Source organism: Brassica rapa, chromosome A09 (assembly GCF_000309985.2).
Source record: "Brassica rapa cultivar Chiifu-401-42 chromosome A09, CAAS_Brap_v3.01, whole genome shotgun sequence".
In the NCBI taxonomy this organism is placed as follows: Eukaryota; Viridiplantae; Streptophyta; class Magnoliopsida; order Brassicales; family Brassicaceae; genus Brassica; species Brassica rapa.
Genome location: NC_024803.2, coordinates 7941366 through 7958179, shown reverse-complemented (window position 1 = coordinate 7958179; position 16814 = coordinate 7941366). Strand labels below are relative to the sequence as shown.

General features: G+C 33.7%; 4 protein-coding genes across 4 annotated transcripts; 2 read left to right on the top strand and 2 right to left on the bottom strand.

Moving 5' to 3' along the window:
- Positions 1-1218: 1218 nt before the first annotated feature.
- On the bottom strand, positions 1219-2680 carry LOC103838233 (reticulon-like protein B3). The gene is made up of 5 exons (XM_009114653.2): positions 2405-2680; positions 2091-2271; positions 1876-2017; positions 1727-1796; positions 1219-1627 (listed from the first exon to the last, which is right to left on the bottom strand). The coding sequence occupies exons 1-5, from the start codon at positions 2586-2588 to the stop codon at positions 1449-1451; spliced, it is 756 nt and encodes a 251-aa protein (XP_009112901.1). The 5' UTR covers positions 2589-2680; the 3' UTR covers positions 1219-1448.
- A 2357-nt stretch (positions 2681-5037) lies between these two features.
- On the top strand, positions 5038-6897 carry LOC103838234 (serine/threonine-protein phosphatase PP1 isozyme 3). Its single transcript, XM_009114654.3, has 4 exons — positions 5038-5453; positions 5575-6134; positions 6311-6520; positions 6616-6897. The coding sequence occupies exons 1-4, from the start codon at positions 5276-5278 to the stop codon at positions 6631-6633; spliced, it is 966 nt and encodes a 321-aa protein (XP_009112902.1). The 5' UTR covers positions 5038-5275; the 3' UTR covers positions 6634-6897.
- Positions 6898-7169: 272 nt separating this feature from the next.
- Positions 7170-11046, top strand: LOC103838235 (serpin-Z1-like). Its single transcript, XM_009114655.3, has 2 exons — positions 7170-7786; positions 7878-11046. Exons 1-2 carry the CDS (start codon positions 7391-7393, stop codon positions 8607-8609), a joined length of 1128 nt encoding a protein of 375 aa, XP_009112903.1. The 5' UTR covers positions 7170-7390; the 3' UTR covers positions 8610-11046.
- On the bottom strand, positions 9421-13832 carry LOC103838236 (probable WRKY transcription factor 56). Its single transcript, XM_009114656.3, has 2 exons — positions 12761-13832; positions 9421-9655 (listed from the first exon to the last, which is right to left on the bottom strand). Exons 1-2 carry the CDS (start codon positions 13141-13143, stop codon positions 9469-9471), a joined length of 570 nt encoding a protein of 189 aa, XP_009112904.1. The 5' UTR covers positions 13144-13832; the 3' UTR covers positions 9421-9468.
- Between the last annotated feature and the right edge of the window lie 2982 nt (positions 13833-16814).

Sequence of the window (16814 nt, the reverse complement as noted above, 5' to 3'; positions counted from 1 at the left end):
ATAATAGCAGTTGTTAACAATAAGATATATTTGAAACTTAGTTGTAACGTTGAAAGACGTACATGGATAATATACCATGCAACTCCAGTGACATAGCATAACCGTAGATGCATCATCATAAAAGCAATGGAGAGTGGATGAAGAGCAGAAAAATATCAGCTTTTGTAGCTATATCCTTGTGGTTATGAAATCTTTGAGGTGAAGGAGAAGAAGTCGGCACACAAAGTCAAGATGTTGGAGAAAAGTTGCACTTATAGGAAGTGGGGGTATGTATTGATTGCCTTGCCGTCATGCACTTAAGGTTATTTGAGAGAAGAAACGGAAGCAAGAGGATTACATGGATGATTGATATCTCACTTTTAAGTGGAGAATGCAGTACCAAACACCAATTGAGGCAGTGCATTGTATGAATTTCTGGGAGAAGACTGATGAGGATGGGATTGTGCCACCGCCAACAGAAGATACATATGCATCATTAGGAAGAAAGAAGGTTCTAAAGAGGATAGAAGGGAAGAATGAGTCACCGAGTAAGATAAAAAAAAAAGGCAAAAGTCTCCAACTAAGGTTTCAAGAGCAAGAAAAATAATTCCTTCTGGAAGATGTGGAGCTATTGGACACAACTCATAGAATTTACTAACATTGGTTTTGAGATTCAGCGTCCACCCAAGAAGAAGACTTTAACCAGTCTTTTAGTTTTTATGTGGTGTTTTGATGTATTTTGCCAGTCTCGGTCATGCTTTGATGTGTTTTCGTAATTTGTATAGGGTAGATACGACTCTCGGTTTCTAGGCTCGGTTGTGTTTTATGTTTTTTGAAACCAAATTTTGTGTTCTTTCCCAATGTTAGACAAAGCAACGGAACACTTGCAACAGCTGTAGAAACACGTTGTGAGAATAGTGAAGCTGTAGATGTTACATGGAATCAGACGCATTTCCATCTTCTTGTACAGAGAAATCACAACATCGGCTCGATTCAATCCTTCTCTATGATCTCTAAGCTCATCTCTTTCTTTGTGTTTTGAGAATTTTCATTAAATAAACTTCTCTCAAATAATTCAATACAACTAAAAATAAAACTAAAACCGAATACAATTTTGATCTAACCGGAACTGAATCAAGGAAATCATTAACCGGTCTCAAACCATCATCATCTGAAACATATCAGGAAAGAAGCTCTGCAAAACTATCTTGAGAGATCTCGGAAATCTGAAGATTTGACTATCATAAGGAAGACGGTGGTATTCCATAACAGAATCAACAATAATAATGTTCATTCAAATTCATATGTTGTGTAAACTTTGGTTAAAACCCCGAATAAAATCCACAGAGTGAGACTAAAGGGTTTATTAAACCAAGATAGCTTCCAATAACAAGTAAAAACACAATGCTTCGAGATTAATCTATCAATCTGGAAGACTCAGATGATGATGATGATGCTGAGAGAAACTTCTAATCCTTCTTCTTGTTGAAGGCTCCTCTGGGGATTTTGCTCATCACCTTGCTCAAAACCTTCTCATCAAGCACAGCGTATTGCTTCTTGATCTCCTTCATTGCCTTTTCACCAAAGTGATCTACTTTATCCTCATACTTTTCGTAAAACACGGGAACAGTGAAGAGAAGAACAGTTGCTGAAAGCAGAGAGAAGAAAGGGTTAAATATCAGAAAAAACACACATAGCATGCTAACTTAATAAATTGGATGCAACAAGGGACTGTATGGATCATTACCGATATAGATCAAGGTCAAGAAGTTGCATGAGCTACCAACTTTAGACAAAACCCACAACCCAGCAACAACCTGAAAAAAAAGATTAGTGTACCAATGTTAAAAAAACAAGAAACCAACAATCTAATCCTGAACAAAAAAAAGTATTTACCATAAGGAACTTCTTGAGTTCTCTTCCTAATGCAATGTTCCTAAGAATAGTAAAACCACGATTGATTTCAATCCTTAGTCCAGAAGCAAGCTGGAGAGCAACTTCCTCGGGGATGTGCACTTCAGGGATATGAGGAGGTTTCCTGTAAAATTGCAAATAATCACACCACTGACAGACCTCATACAATCTCAACAAACAGCCACTGTGAAACTTACTTGTGAATGAAGGTAGTAGCACTAGACCACAAGAACAACACAGCAAGAGCAAGGATCGAGACGTGGCCGAAGAGAGTGAGGAGGTTGTACTGAAGCAACTCGAACAAGATCCATGAAAGAGTTGCAGCTCCCAACACTCCTCCTGATACCTTCTTGTTCCTCCACAGGAATATATCAGCAGCTGATTCAAAAAAAAACAACACGTAAACATCAAATCAAAATCGTTCTCCTAGGCTAGGCTCGACTTCACATTCGATCAGCTAGCTAGAATCCAGATCCGATTAGAGAAACTATCTAGAATCAGAGATCCGTACGTTTTCCGCCGCCGAAGACCTTGTGGACAGGCTTTTCTCTTCCGAAGAGGCGGAAGATCTTCGTCTTGATAGACGACGCTTTCTTCTCGTCATCTGAATCTGAAGAAGAAGAGTTATCGTGGCCATGGATCTTCTCCGCGATCTTCTCCATGATCGATTCCTCGTGTTTGTGCTCTTCCGCCATCGTAGCCTTCAAAACCTCCGCAAAAACCCTAAAACTTTTTTGGTCTGATTATTCAGTGAGAAACGGAGAAGAAAATAAAACCAAAACAAGTACTCTTCGGTCGCTTTTAACCCCCAAATAAGAGCGTTCGATACAGATTCAATCTCACCCGTCTATTTATATAACTCTATCGCGGCCGTTGGAACATCTGGGCAGGTACGGCCCACGTTAAAATCAATAACTTTAGTTGTTTAGAAAAAAAAACTTATTTCTAAAGTAAATAATTAAATAAAATAACATATCTTTTTTTTTGTCAAATAAAAATATATCTAGGTTACAAGCTTTTAACCAGTCATTGACATTAGGATATTCGGTTTTAGGTAGGAACCATTTGGTTCGGAGATTCCGAGTAGGAACAATTCGGTTGCGACTATCTCGAATAAATCATTTCTTTAATTAGTAGGTACTTATGAGATTTCAGTTTAGTATCGGTTTAGTATCGGATCGATTATGGATACCCGTTTAATATGTGAATCAAATATATATATATATATATATATATATTATATATATATGGGGTATGGGGATAACAATGTTCTCATTCTTTTTATCCATTCCAAGTTCGTGTGAGGTTGATGACATTTTACTTTACATCAAAAAGTTGTAACTTGTTTTTTTTTTTTGGATATTCAGGTGGATGGTTGTTTGGTTTTCGGTTCGGTTCTGGTTTAGTTATTTTGAAAACATAAATGCATAAATCATTCGGTATTTGAGGGTTTCGATTCGATTCCGATTCTGATTTTTTTGCCTAGTTAAAAGGTTTAACTTTCTTTAATATTTTTGGATTTCAATTCTTGACATTTTTATATTAGAAGCCATAGCTCATAATTTTTTACAAAAAAATAAATAGTCTAGATTTTTTTCTGTTATTTTGTATGTAAAATAAAATTTTTAAAAAAAAAATTAAGTAATTTTCTATAGATTTTTAAAACTTAATTTTTTCTTATATTATTCAATAGCTAATATATTAGTATTATATAAAAAATAATTAATTTATTACACTGCATTTGACCTATAACCTAGTGATCCAACAAGTTATCCAGTTCCACGTACGGATTGGGTCTAAAAACATTGCCTAAATCAAATATCCAATGTATATCAGCAACTATAATATTTTTGGAAATGTATATTTTATAAAAGTTATATGAAAATAAATACCTTTAGAAATCCGATTTTCTTAACATCAATTGCAACCAAAAAAGAACTAAGGTGTTGACTGGTTTTCCCGCTACCACCCGCAAACGCAGCTTTTGCGGTTGGTAGCAGTTAACAGCGTTTTGAAACAATCATATGAACCGCTTTGTACCGTTTCGAACCACTTTGTACCGCTCAAAATCAAAAGCTCCTTTCCGCAAGCGTTTGCGGTTGCGGGCGGTTTGCGGTTGAAAAAAAATATTAAATATCAAATCAGATTTAGATTTCATATATATCCTAACTAATAAAATCACGTACAGCTACTTATATATCCTAACTAATCCATTTTTAATTAACGTTATATATGTGTATATTTGATAATATTTCATTCACGTTAACTTAATCCAGTTTCAATCCATTGAAATCATGGCTATCAGTCAAGTTTATTTGTTTTCTAAATGAGTTTTTATACTATCTAATGTTAGAATTCATAATTATGGCTTCACAAGATATTTTGGCTTCTGCTTCGATGACGGTATGCTATTTACTATTAACTTTGTCTTTATTGGATTGCAAAGAGTAAATAAATTCACTATGTTTTGGTTTTCAGAAAGTTACATGGACGAACGAGATGACACATACATTACTTCAATGTATAATTGTGGAGAAACAGAGCAAAGAAGAAGGAAACATATTTTTTAATCTGTCCCAAAAAGAAAATATTGTCAAGAAGCTTAATGAGTAATTTGGAATAGAGATGAGTTGGAAGCACGCTAAAAATTGTTGGGATAATTTGAAGAAATTTTACAATATGTATAAGATGAATCCAGAAAATCCACATCTCGGAACAAAAATTTTCGAATATGTTGCACAACTGATGAAATATTTGGTGATTATTAGAATGCATGAAACAATAATCATGCCATAAATTTAATTGTTTTTAATTATTATTTATTATTTTTAATCATAATTTTTTAGAATTATTTTTTTGTCTATTAAATATTCTTTATTAATTATTTTTTAGTATATGTGGGTGGGTAAACCAGTCAGAAATGATCCGCAAACGCAACAATTTTCAAACGTTGTGCCAATCATACAAAACGCTTAATAACGCTAGAAACCGCAACCACCCGCATCCGTAAACTCCCGCAACCGCAACCGCTGCGTTTGAACCAGTCAGACCCTAAGTAATATATTCCTTATCCATATTATCCATGTAACAACGGCGTTATATTGTGTAACTCCGTTAAATCTTTATTTTCTTTTTAATTTGGTCAAAAGACAAAGCCGTCGCTTCCGGTTCACACGAGCCGCACGAGTGCTTCAATTAAAGCCGATTCCGTCTAGGTCTCCGTCTTCTCACCTTCACAAAACTCAATCCTCTCCTCTCTCTCTTCGCCCACGTACAGAGACTATTGATCGGAGACGCTGTAATCATCAGAACCGGAGGTCGGTAACAGAAAACTCTTAATCTCATCCGGTAATCGGAATCCGAGGGGTTTTTGGTCATTTTGATGGAAGATAGTGTGGTGGATGATGTGATAAAGAGGTTATTGGGGGCCAAACAAGGGAAGACGACGAAGCAGGTGCAGTTGACGGAGGACGAGATCAAACATCTCTGTTCCACCGCCAAGCACATCTTTCTCAGTCAACCTAATCTCCTCGAACTCGAGGCTCCCATCAAGATTTGTGGTATCTTCTTTCATTAGATTCTGTTGCTTTCTTATCTAATAAGAGATGTTTAATCTTTGATGGTAGCGTTTGGTCAATAGATGCATTTTTATAACGGTGTTGTTTTGATTGTTGATGGCAGGAGATACTCATGGTCAATTCTCAGATCTATTGAGGTTGTTTGAGTACGGTGGCTACCCACCTGCTGCGAACTATTTGTTCCTTGGGGACTATGTAGACCGTGGTAAGCAGAGTGTAGAGACCATATGCCTCCTTCTCGCCTACAAGATCAAATACAAAGAGAACTTCTTTCTCCTGCGTGGGAACCATGAGTGTGCCTCTATAAACCGTATCTACGGGTTCTATGACGAGTGCAAGAAGAGATACAGCGTTAAAGTGTGGAAGATATTCACTGATTGTTTTAACTGTCTCCCTGTTGCTGCTCTTATCGATGAAAAGATTCTCTGTATGCACGGTGGGCTATCCCCTGAGTTGAAGCATTTGGATGAGATCAGGAACATTGCTCGTCCCGTTGATATTCCTGATCATGGACTGCTGTGTGATCTGTTGTGGTCTGATCCGGATAAGGATATTGAAGGGTGGGGAGAGAATGACAGGGGAGTTTCTTATACCTTTGGGGTTGATAAGGTTGAGGAGTTTCTTCAAAAGCATGACCTTGACTTAATCTGCAGAGCTCATCAGGTACTTTGAGGAAACTGTTCTCAGTTTCAAACTATATTTGTTGAATAATCTGCAGTCTTTGGTTAACTTCTCATAGTAGAGGCTATAGTAGGCTACTAAAGCTGATGGCTTTGCTAGATTCTTGAAGTTGGATTGTTATGTTTTAAGCTAATGAAGTTTGATTACTTTCCATTTAGGTTGTGGAAGATGGGTATGAGTTCTTTGCAAACAGGCAGCTAGTTACGATATTCTCGGCTCCAAACTACTGTGGAGAGTTTGATAACGCAGGTGCGATGATGAGTGTGGATGATTCACTGACATGCTCTTTTCAAATCCTTAAAGCATCTGAAAAGAAAGGAAACTTCGGGTTTGGCAAGAATGGCAGGCGAGGAACCCCACCTCGCAAGGTTAGCTTCTTTTAAAAGCATGAAACGATAGAATTAGTCAAGTCTTTTAATCAATACCATCTTATGCAAAATCATTGTTCTCGCTTTCTCTTTAGGGTGGTGGAAAAGGCTGAAGACAAAATAAATCATGTTTCTTGGCTCAAGACACTTGACTTGAGCTGAATGTTATTATCATCAAACAGTCATCTTCTTCTGCTCTGGATCACTTATGGCAAAGGGGGTATTCCTATCTTTTCCCTCACGGAGTGAATATGAAATATCTGACTATATAAATCTTTTGTATCTTTGAGTGAATCTTAGATATTCTGTGAGATACACTGTGTGTTGTTTTTTTTTTCGCTAAAACATTTAATGAAAACCCTGATGTTCTCCTCTGACGTTGTAACTTGGATAAAACGGCAAGCTGTATCGATGATAGGTCAAAGTTTGGCAAAACCATAATTCCATTTTGATTAGAAGAAAACTAGTTATCTTTGTAGAAGAAATTAGAAAACTGGAATTGAAAACATTCCAAGATGCATAGATCAAGTTGGTGAATTCAAGATTTCTAAAGTTTTGTAAGATCGAATTCGGGTTTGAAGCTGCGAATGTTTTTTTTTATTTTGAGTTTAATGAGTCGTTGTACCAAGAAGATATATTTTGTGGCAGATCATCCATTTTCTTTTCTTGATTAAAGAAGACAAAACTGATACCTAATTAATTAATCACACCACTGGCACTAATTAACATTTAATCACCTTCGTAGGCCTGGTACGACGACTTTTGGGTCATTTAGAACTTTTCATGTCAAATCGTTCACTATAAAAGCACGTCAACTCTTTCTTTCCCAAGTTGTTATCACCTTTCCCTCCCTCTTGTTGCAGATTAAAAATGGATTTGAGAGAATCTATGAAGAAGCAAAACGAACTCGCCATGTTCCTTGCGAGGCACGTCTTCTCTTCAGAGGCCAAAAAACACTCTAACATCGTCTTTTCACCTGCCTCAATATACTCCGCTCTAACTCTAGTGGCTTCTGCTCCCAGCGAACCCTCGGTTGCCGATGAGATCCTCTGCTTCCTGAAGTCTTCGTCCACCGATGAGCTCAACGCTGTCTTCACCGAGATCGTTTCCGTCGTCTACACTGGCGGTAACGCCAACGGCGGGCCAGAGATCTCGTCGGTCAATGGCGTCTGGATCGAGAAAACTCTCTCCCTTGACCATAAGTTCAAATATCTATTGGAGAATTTCTTCAAAGCTGCTTTCAAACTCGTAGATTTTATATCAAATGTAATTTTACTAATTTATCTGCGTTGACAAGTTAGATAGAATCTTGGAATGCAAGTTTTAATATGAAATGCGTATTTATTTATTTTTGAAGGCCGAAGAAGTGCGTATGGATGTGAACTCATGGGTTCAAGAAAGCACCAATGATCTCATCAAGGACCTTCTTTCTCCTGGTTCCGTTACAAACGAAACCGAACGTGTTTATGCGAACGCATTGTACTTCAAGGGCACTTGGCAAACCCCATTTGATGACTACGATACTCGCAAGAGAAAGTTTAACCTTCTCAATGGCTCGACAGTGCCTGTGCCATTCATGACAAGTGATGAGGACCAATACATAGCTGCTTACGACGGTTTCAAGGTTGCTAGACTACCTTTCCAGGGAGGCCGTGGTGATACCAATCGCACGTTCGCTATGTATTTCTATCTACCCCGCAAGAAAGATGGGTTGGATAATCTTGTGGAGAGAATAGCAACCACTCCTGGATTCTTGGATGCTCACATTCCGGGTCGTGAAGTTAAAGTTGGGACATTCAGAATCCCAAAGTTTGAGATCTCGTTCGGTTTCTTGGTTTCGGAGGTTTTTAGTCAGTTGGGACTGGATTCAAATAAATTGTACCACAAAGCTTGTATTAGGATAGATGAATCAGGCGTTGAAGCTGCGGCTGCCACTGCTGATGAAGCCTGTGGCTGCTATCTTGGTATGGAACCTCCGAAGAGGATAGATTTTGTGGCTAATAAACCATTTCTTTTCTTGATTAGAGAAGACACAACTGGAACTGTTTTGTTTGTTGGTCAAATCTTTGATCCCTCCCAGTCTTCATAGGCTCCCATTAGCAAAAACATAAGTTCATTTGGTCTCTGTTTTATCTATGTTTTCCCTAAGTTTTAGGAGCTATGAATGACTCCATCGTAGTACCTGTAATTTTGTGGTTTTGGTGGAAAATGTATATTACAGTTTAGCGAGAAAATGTAATTTTGGAGTTTTGTTGGAAAAATATAATTATGCAGTTTCGGAGGGAAAATAACGGAAATGAGATTTTGCGGTTTTGATGGAAAATGTGTTTTACGTTTTTTTTCAAAAATTGTGATTGCGACAAAATGTGTTTTTTGATTTTGATGGGAAAATGTAGTTTTACGGTTTTGACGAAAAATGTTTTTTGCGATTTTGATAGGAAAAATTAGTTTTATAATTTTGACGGAAAAAGGCTTTTACAGTTTCAACAGAAAAAATGATTTTGCGGTTTTTGCGGGATATGTGATTTGGTGTTTTTTGCATTGTTGGCAAGAAAATGTAATTTTGTGATTTTTGCGGAAAAATATTTTTGCATTTTTGGCAAAAAATGTTATTTGACGGCTTTTTGAAGTTTTGACATGAGAATGTAGTTTTATGATTTTGAAGAAGTGTATTTTTACTCTTTTGACGAAAAATGTGATTTTACAGTTTTGACTGAAAAATGTAATTTAACGGTTTTAGAGTGAAAATGTGATCATCTTCTGTACACAACACAACACAACAACAAGGAGAAAAATAAAATAAAAATAAAACACAAATCACCTCAATGAACATGAAAATTTATAATCTTAAATTTGTTTTATACATTTTTTTCCTTGGGAGACTGTGGTCAATGAAATGATTAAACCAAGATTAACATGCTTTAATTACATGACTAATTAACATTAAATCACAAATCAGAAACTCTGGTGAGGAATTGGAGTTGCCTAAGGAGAGGACTGAGAGTCTCCATGAGTTTCTCACAAGGATGATTATGAACACCTTCGTAGGTTGTTACGACGACTTTTGGATCTTTTGCCAATCTCTGCACTTGTTTCTTCACGTTGCATGTATGGTAGGTGCATCTATAATAGCTTCTGCAATATTTTTGTTGTTGCCAACCCCAATGAATAATGAATCAATCCATATATGATACTGTATTAATGAAGCTATCGGGATAGTTTAATGAAGCTATGTTAAATCTTATACAACAAAATTCATATGATCACGAGGTTTTATTCGCGATAAATATTTCAGAAACCAGATCCATGTAATATTGGGTATTGATTATGTAAATGTTTTACAAAAATAGATTAAGTACATCCATTTTTAATTTAAGAACTGACTAGATCTCGACCCGTACAACTGTGCGGATTTCTTATTTCTATACTAAAATATTTTAGTTTATATAACAAAATTTACCAATAACTTAATGTAATTTAGTGTTATATATTATGTAATTCTATAATAGCTATGTTTACGTGGTTTATATATTATTACTATAAATTTTGTATTTTTGTAACAAAAATTATTTTAGAAACTTTATTATGTAACAATATTAATTTACATATTTTTTATTTAAAATTTAAAATTTATATGAAAGCAAATTAAATTAGATCTATATAGTAGAGAAGATTTTTTTTAAAATACTGTAAAAAATTTCTTTTAAAGAAATACTATAATACATTGTACTTCAAAATAAGTTTGTCGTAAACATCATATTTGAGAAATACACTAAGTTGGATAAAATATCTTCTTTGAATTTGAAATAAAAATGAATCTTTCAACAAAATCTTTGTAATTTTTATTTTTGAAAATTAATCAGATGGAATTGTTATTATCATTGAATATATAATTATAATACTCTGTATAATTTTAAATTTTCATATATAAATCAAAACTAAAATAAACTTTAATTTCTAATTATAGTTTATGATAAATAAATTAAAATTAATTACTTTTGTATATACAATTTAAAATAATTCTGAAAATGTTTTTAAAAGATTTTGTTTAGAACTTTCTTTAAAAAAATCATTTGTATTCAATTATAAAGATAAATACTACAATATTATAAACAAAATATTGGGTATTATTGGGTATTGATTATGTAAACCAGATCCATGTAATATTGGGTATTGATTATGTAAATGTTTTACAAAAATAGATTAAGTACATCCATTTTTAATTTAAGAACTGATTCCTCAGTTAAAATTTGGGTTACTTTCGATATGCATAACAATTATCTAAACTACAGACTTAGAGCTTGATTGGTTTCCCCGCTACCACCCGCAAACGCAGCTTTTGCGGTTGGTAGCGGTTGACAGCGTTTCAAAACAATCATACAAACCGCTACAAATCGCTTCAAACCGTTCCGAACCTCTTAAATTCAAAAGCTGATTCCAGCTAGCGTTTGCGGTTGCGGGCGGTTGCGGGAGGATAATTTTTTTTTATTTTTTTTTAAAACCATATAAATACAAAAATAAAAATATTCAATAAATTTTTTAAAATGAAATTATAAAAATACTAAAATATATCTATTATATTTTAATTAATATTATAAAATTTTAAAATAAAAATATTTTCTATAATTTTAAAATTTTAACACTATAACTTTGAAAATATAATTTACATATTTATTATAATATTATGATTTTTGATATTTTTATAATTATATAAAATGTAAATATTGTTAATTTATTATTTAACCGCTGCTGTATTTGGTAGTTTACCAGTCATAAGTATCCCGCAAACGCACCAATTTCTAACCGCGGAACCAGTCGTACAAATCTCTTAAACCGCTAGAAACCGCAACCACCCGCATCCGCAAACGCCCGCAACCGCAATCGCTGCGTTTGAACCAGTCAGACCCTTAATTAGGCCAGACGAACAGCAACAACCAAATCATGTTTGTCCCATTATCACGGATTCATCGACACATTGACATTTTTCAATTAAAAGTTAAAACAAATTAACATTCTAACTATTTGGATTTATGATATGTCGCCGAAACATTTTGGATAAGTTATAACATGTAAGTATGTGTCGACTAAAATACGAACCAAAATAAATGTTGTTAGCTACAACGAAACAAACAGACCAATATGAATCTTATTATATTTTGTTTGGTTAAGATTAGAATATGACATAATGATCCTAATATGGGATATGACATATTTACTTGACAAGGTGTTTTGGTTATCTATATATGTACCAATTTTCTTTTGGATTATTTAATATAAGAACCGGTTTGGATAAACCAATCCGAAATAATTAAACACCCTAGTTTCAAAGACACGAGCAATAACGTAAAGCAACGGGACTTGGGCCTGACTGGTTTAACCGCAGCGGTTGCGGTTGCGGTTGCGGGAGTTTGCGGATGCGGGTGGTTGCGGTTTCTAGCGGTTTTAAGAGATTTGTACGACTGGTTCTGCGGTTAGAAATTTGTGCGTTTGCGGGATACTTATGACTGGTTAACTACCAAATGCAGCAGCTGTTAAATAATAAATTAATAATATTTACATTTTATACAATTATAAAAATATCAAAAAATAATAATATTATAATAAATATAAAATTTATATTTAGAAAGTTATAGTTTAAATTTTTTAAAAATATAGAAAATATTTTTATTTTAAAGTTTTATAATATTAATTAAAATTTAATTGATATATTTTAGCATTTTTATAATTTCACTTTAATTTTTTTATTGAATTTTTTTATTTTTGTATTTATATTGTTTTGGAAAAAAAAAAAATTATCCTCCCGCAAACGCCCGCAACCGCAAACGCTAGCTGGAACCAGCTTTTGAATTTATGAGGTTCAGAGCGATTTGGAGCGGTTTAGAGCGGTTTGAGCGATTGTTGCAAAACGCCAGCAACCGCTACTAACCGCAAAAGCTGCGTTTGCGGGTAGTAGCGGGAAAACCAGTCATACCCTTACACAATATGGCTTCGATCGTTATAGGTAATAGGTTGTTAAGCTAATGTTTCCAACCAAGATATACACGTGACCAAGAGTGTGTGTGTCAAATTCTACTTCAAGGGTATCAAATATATTGTTTTTTTTTTAAAGCTAAGTAAGCCAATACCAAACATATTGTTTAAACGACGTTAGTAATGTATATTTCTAGCATTTAAATTGAAAACTTTTTGTCAAAAAAACAACATTATTAATGTATTAGACGTAACTAAGTAAAAAAGAACCTGGGATGAGCATTGTTTTTGACAGATTTCTGGCCGTATTTTCGCCACCTATAACCATCATCAAGAACATCATCATCACTTCTCGTATGAAACGCAATCCTCGGCATCGCCGATGATCTCTTCCCTTTCCCTTTATTATTCTTATTATGATCACTTAATCCTCCAATCTCCACCGCGTCTCCTCCTTCAGCATGTTGAAAATTGTCTGGCTGAGCAGACATATGAAAACTGGCCGGAGAACAAGATGAAGATGGCCCCATATCGCTGGAAAACATTAAGGAAGGATCCATCATCATTAATGTTTTATCGTCAAAGGAAGAAAAAGGGTTGTTTTCGCCTTCTTCTAGTGTTAACGTCGGGTTTTTGTCGTCGACCCCTTCCATTGTATGAAGCTCTTTCTCTATCTAGATCTCTCTCTCTCTGATCACACACACACGCTATATGTAGGCTTGTTTATGTATATATTTGGGGATATCAAGATGAAGAAGAATGAGAAGACGAGAAAGGTTATAAAGATATTCGTAGGGAAGAAAGAAGAAGAATGAGTAAAAGGGTATATAACATTAAGGCCAACTATATTCACCTAACTTTTTGTTCAACTGCTTTAGAGTTTCCTCCTTAATTTTCCTAGCTATATATATTTTCTTCTCCTTAAGAATGTTTCTGATCAATATTATTATCTATATTCGTATATCACCCTACTTAAAATGTATGTAATATGCCAAATTAATTTATTTGGAACCTAAGAAGTTTATAGGGACCCCAAGTTTATATCTGATAATTTCGACAACGATGGTATATACTATACTCTTTATCAATTTTTATATTATGGCGATAATAAGACATATATAATGATAATTTAAACTTGTGTGAACTATACTGTATATACCCACATGCCCATGTCTCATATATGCCAATCAAATACATCTATCATATTAGTGGTCAAAGTTTCTACTTTCTAGATGCATGATGTTTTCCCATGACCAAGGGAATATTTGGTATTGGCTTAATTAGCTAATCAATTTACATCTATTCTATTAAAACAGCAGTGTGACCCATTGATAAAAAGTTATGTCCAACTTAAATTTTAATAATACATACCTTTTTAATATAACTGCAATGAAATATATATATATATATATATATATATATATATATATATATATATATATATATATATATATATATATATATATATATATATTATGTAACCCCCCACTTAAAGTGCCTAATGATCGGCAACCACCACTTTTTGTAATTGTATCTATATATCTTATTTTTGTTATGTAACCACCATTATTTTTATTGTTCAAATCCCAACAATTTTTTCGATGATGTTCATGTATTTCATTTTTCCTAACATAATCCCAACTATTACTCGGATTCTTTATTTTAATTAATATTTTTTATTAAATATTTTTACTTTCACCCATAAATTTTTGAAAATTTATTGAAATTGTTTTTATTATAAAATTTTATAATATTAATTAAAATATAATAGATATATTTTAATATTTTTATAATTTCAATTTTAAATTTTTTATTAAACATTTTTACTTTTGTATATATATTGATTTAAAAAAAGAAAAAAAATTATCCTCCCGCAACCGCCCGCAACCGCAAACGGTAGCTGGAGCCAGCTTTTGAATTTATGAGATTCGGAGCGGGTTGAAACGGTTTAGAGCGATTTGAGTGATTGTTGCAAACCGCCGACAACCGGTACCAACCGCAAAAGCAGCGTTTGCGGGTGGTAGCGGAAAAACCAGTCGCACAATTAATAGAATTTATGGTATATTTGTATTTTAATATTTTTACATAATTTAAATGAATATCCATATTTGAACTGAACCCGTAATGATCCAAACTGAATCCGAACTAAAATTTATAAATATCCAAATAGGTTTTAATCTCTCATCTAAAGACCAATATCTGAATAATCGGAATCGAACCTGAACTCTTATCCCTACATGTAGTCTATAATATGAATATATGATCACAGATAAAAACACAAATATGATTACAAAAAAAATACATATATGATATAAGGAAAGACACAAATACATATGGAACTTTATTTATTTAATATACTTACAAAAATTATCTATTCTATTAAATTCATATCATACAAAAATAAGATTCTACAAACACACAACCATATAAATTATATTAGACAAAAAATTTAAAAACAAAATATATACCCGCCCTCTCGAAGGTGGGTCAATATCTAGTTTAACAGGTAAAATTGCAGTACAATTTCATATAAATGTGTGCTTAAGTATAGTATAAGATCGTTTTGGTAGATATTTTTGGACAGCATATACATAAATTCGTTTTTGCTATTCTTAAATTTCGCTCATCCACACCGCACATACTTAGTTAAATATGATGCTAATTGAAATATATAGTTTTTATATGAACGAGTACAAAACATGATCATGAGACGAATCGCTTAAAGTGTTGGGCATTAAATAGAGTTAAACGAACTTAAGTTATTGTGGTTGTAGTAGTTAAGAATCTTGCTTGACCGGTCGAATAAATCTAAATAAAAATTAGCATAGGTTTAAAGCAATGCAAACTCATGCACGCACGTAGAAGCTTCAGGTTCTGAACTATTTATTCTATGATCCTACATAAATAAATATATATATGATATAAGACTTCAAACTTTTTATAATAGGATAAAGTTTGCATGAAAAAATAAAGTTTGCATGAACATATATGCAAGAGGCGGGTCCACCTGGTAAAATGAAAGGTCACATAACATATGTTTAATTTATATGATTATATCATGTCCTCATCCTTATTGTACTACAATGGAATTTTAATTCCAAATGTAGACAGTCAAAACCTCGTTATTTCACTTTTGATTACGGTCAGAGCCGGAGTTCAAGGCGGGCCAAGTTCATGCCAGTGGCAGAGCCACGTTGGAGGCACGGGGTCAACTGACCTACATGAAATCAATAAATAAAAGTTTATAGGATTATATCCAGTGTTGTTATTGTGGTCAATTGGTCAAGATCTCTTTTTTTTTTGACCCATATGCCACAGGTTCAACTCTATTCTATGTATTCTTTTACCTGTAATAAATGACTAAAGACCCTTGTAAAAGTAAGATCTAGCTCCACCACTGGTTCATGCTTCCGACCGCAAAATATTAAGTAAAATTTTTTTATCAAAACTTCCATCAGCCTATTTGGTAACTAACTATTGTTAGCTTGATGAGATCATGAGTTCGAACCTAATCGGCTAAATAAATATTTTTGGTTTCTAATCCACAAATTTTTAGGACCGGTTCTGGTTACGGTTCTAAAGCTTTGTATCTCTTGTCAACCAATAGTTGAGTATCACAGACGGTTGTTAACCGCTGTCAATTCTCATCGATTGAATATTTCAACATTAGTTGTAAATTTGACTTCAATGTGTTCCTCCAAACACAAACTCTAGGATTTCAAGTAAAAATTTCTTTGAATGTCTTCTATACTTTTTGTCATTTCTATTAATTCTTATATTATAATGTTTTTCATTTATCATTTTGCAGTCAAACTGTATCTCTGGTTATATTCACATAAAACCATTAGATCTTTAATTTAATATAAAAATATGGTGTTAAAATAATTCTTTTTTAAAAAACGTGATTTTTTTCGGTTGAATTTATTGCTACATAAACGTAAATATAGTTTGGTATAATCAAAATCAAGCTAATCAATCAACTTATGCAACTTTGGATTATTTAATTAACTAAAATTAATTACTAAATTTATCTTCGGGTGTAGTGTAGCCAAAGCTTTGTTTATAAAATTTGAGTTTGTTGTGATTAGGCATGGGTATTCGGAGTCCCAATCGGGTTTCGGTTTTATCTATTCGGATTTTGGTTTTTCGGGTTTATCAAAATCAATCCCATTCGGGTTATATAAAAGTTCGGTTCGGGACCGGTTCGGGTTCTATCGGGTTCGGGTCGGGGTTAGTAAATCTTCAAAGAACCGATATAACCCATTGTACTTTCGGGTTCGGGTCCCAATCGGTTCTTCGGTTTAAAAATACCTGATTTGTACCT

Coding starts and splice junctions, on each gene's coding strand:
- LOC103838233 (XM_009114653.2), bottom strand. CDS start 2,588: ATGGCGGAAGAGCACAAACACGAGGAATCGATCATGGAGAAGATCGCG. Junction 2,272..2,404: donor GGTCTTCGGCGGCGGAAAAC/GTACGGATCTCT, acceptor TTTTTGAATCAG/CTGCTGATATATTCCTGTGG. Junction 1,628..1,726: donor CTTGACCTTGATCTATATCG/GTAATGATCCAT, acceptor CTCTGCTTTCAG/CAACTGTTCTTCTCTTCACT.
- LOC103838234 (XM_009114654.3), top strand. CDS start 5,276: ATGGAAGATAGTGTGGTGGATGATGTGATAAAGAGGTTATTGGGGGCC. Junction 5,454..5,574: donor GGCTCCCATCAAGATTTGTG/GTATCTTCTTTC, acceptor TGTTGATGGCAG/GAGATACTCATGGTCAATTC. Junction 6,135..6,310: donor TAATCTGCAGAGCTCATCAG/GTACTTTGAGGA, acceptor CTTTCCATTTAG/GTTGTGGAAGATGGGTATGA.
- LOC103838235 (XM_009114655.3), top strand. CDS start 7,391: ATGGATTTGAGAGAATCTATGAAGAAGCAAAACGAACTCGCCATGTTC. Junction 7,787..7,877: donor TCGTAGATTTTATATCAAAT/GTAATTTTACTA, acceptor TTATTTTTGAAG/GCCGAAGAAGTGCGTATGGA.
- LOC103838236 (XM_009114656.3), bottom strand. CDS start 13,143: ATGGAAGGGGTCGACGACAAAAACCCGACGTTAACACTAGAAGAAGGC. Junction 9,656..12,760: donor AAAAACAATGCTCATCCCAG/GTTCTTTTTTAC, acceptor AAAATATTGCAG/AAGCTATTATAGATGCACCT.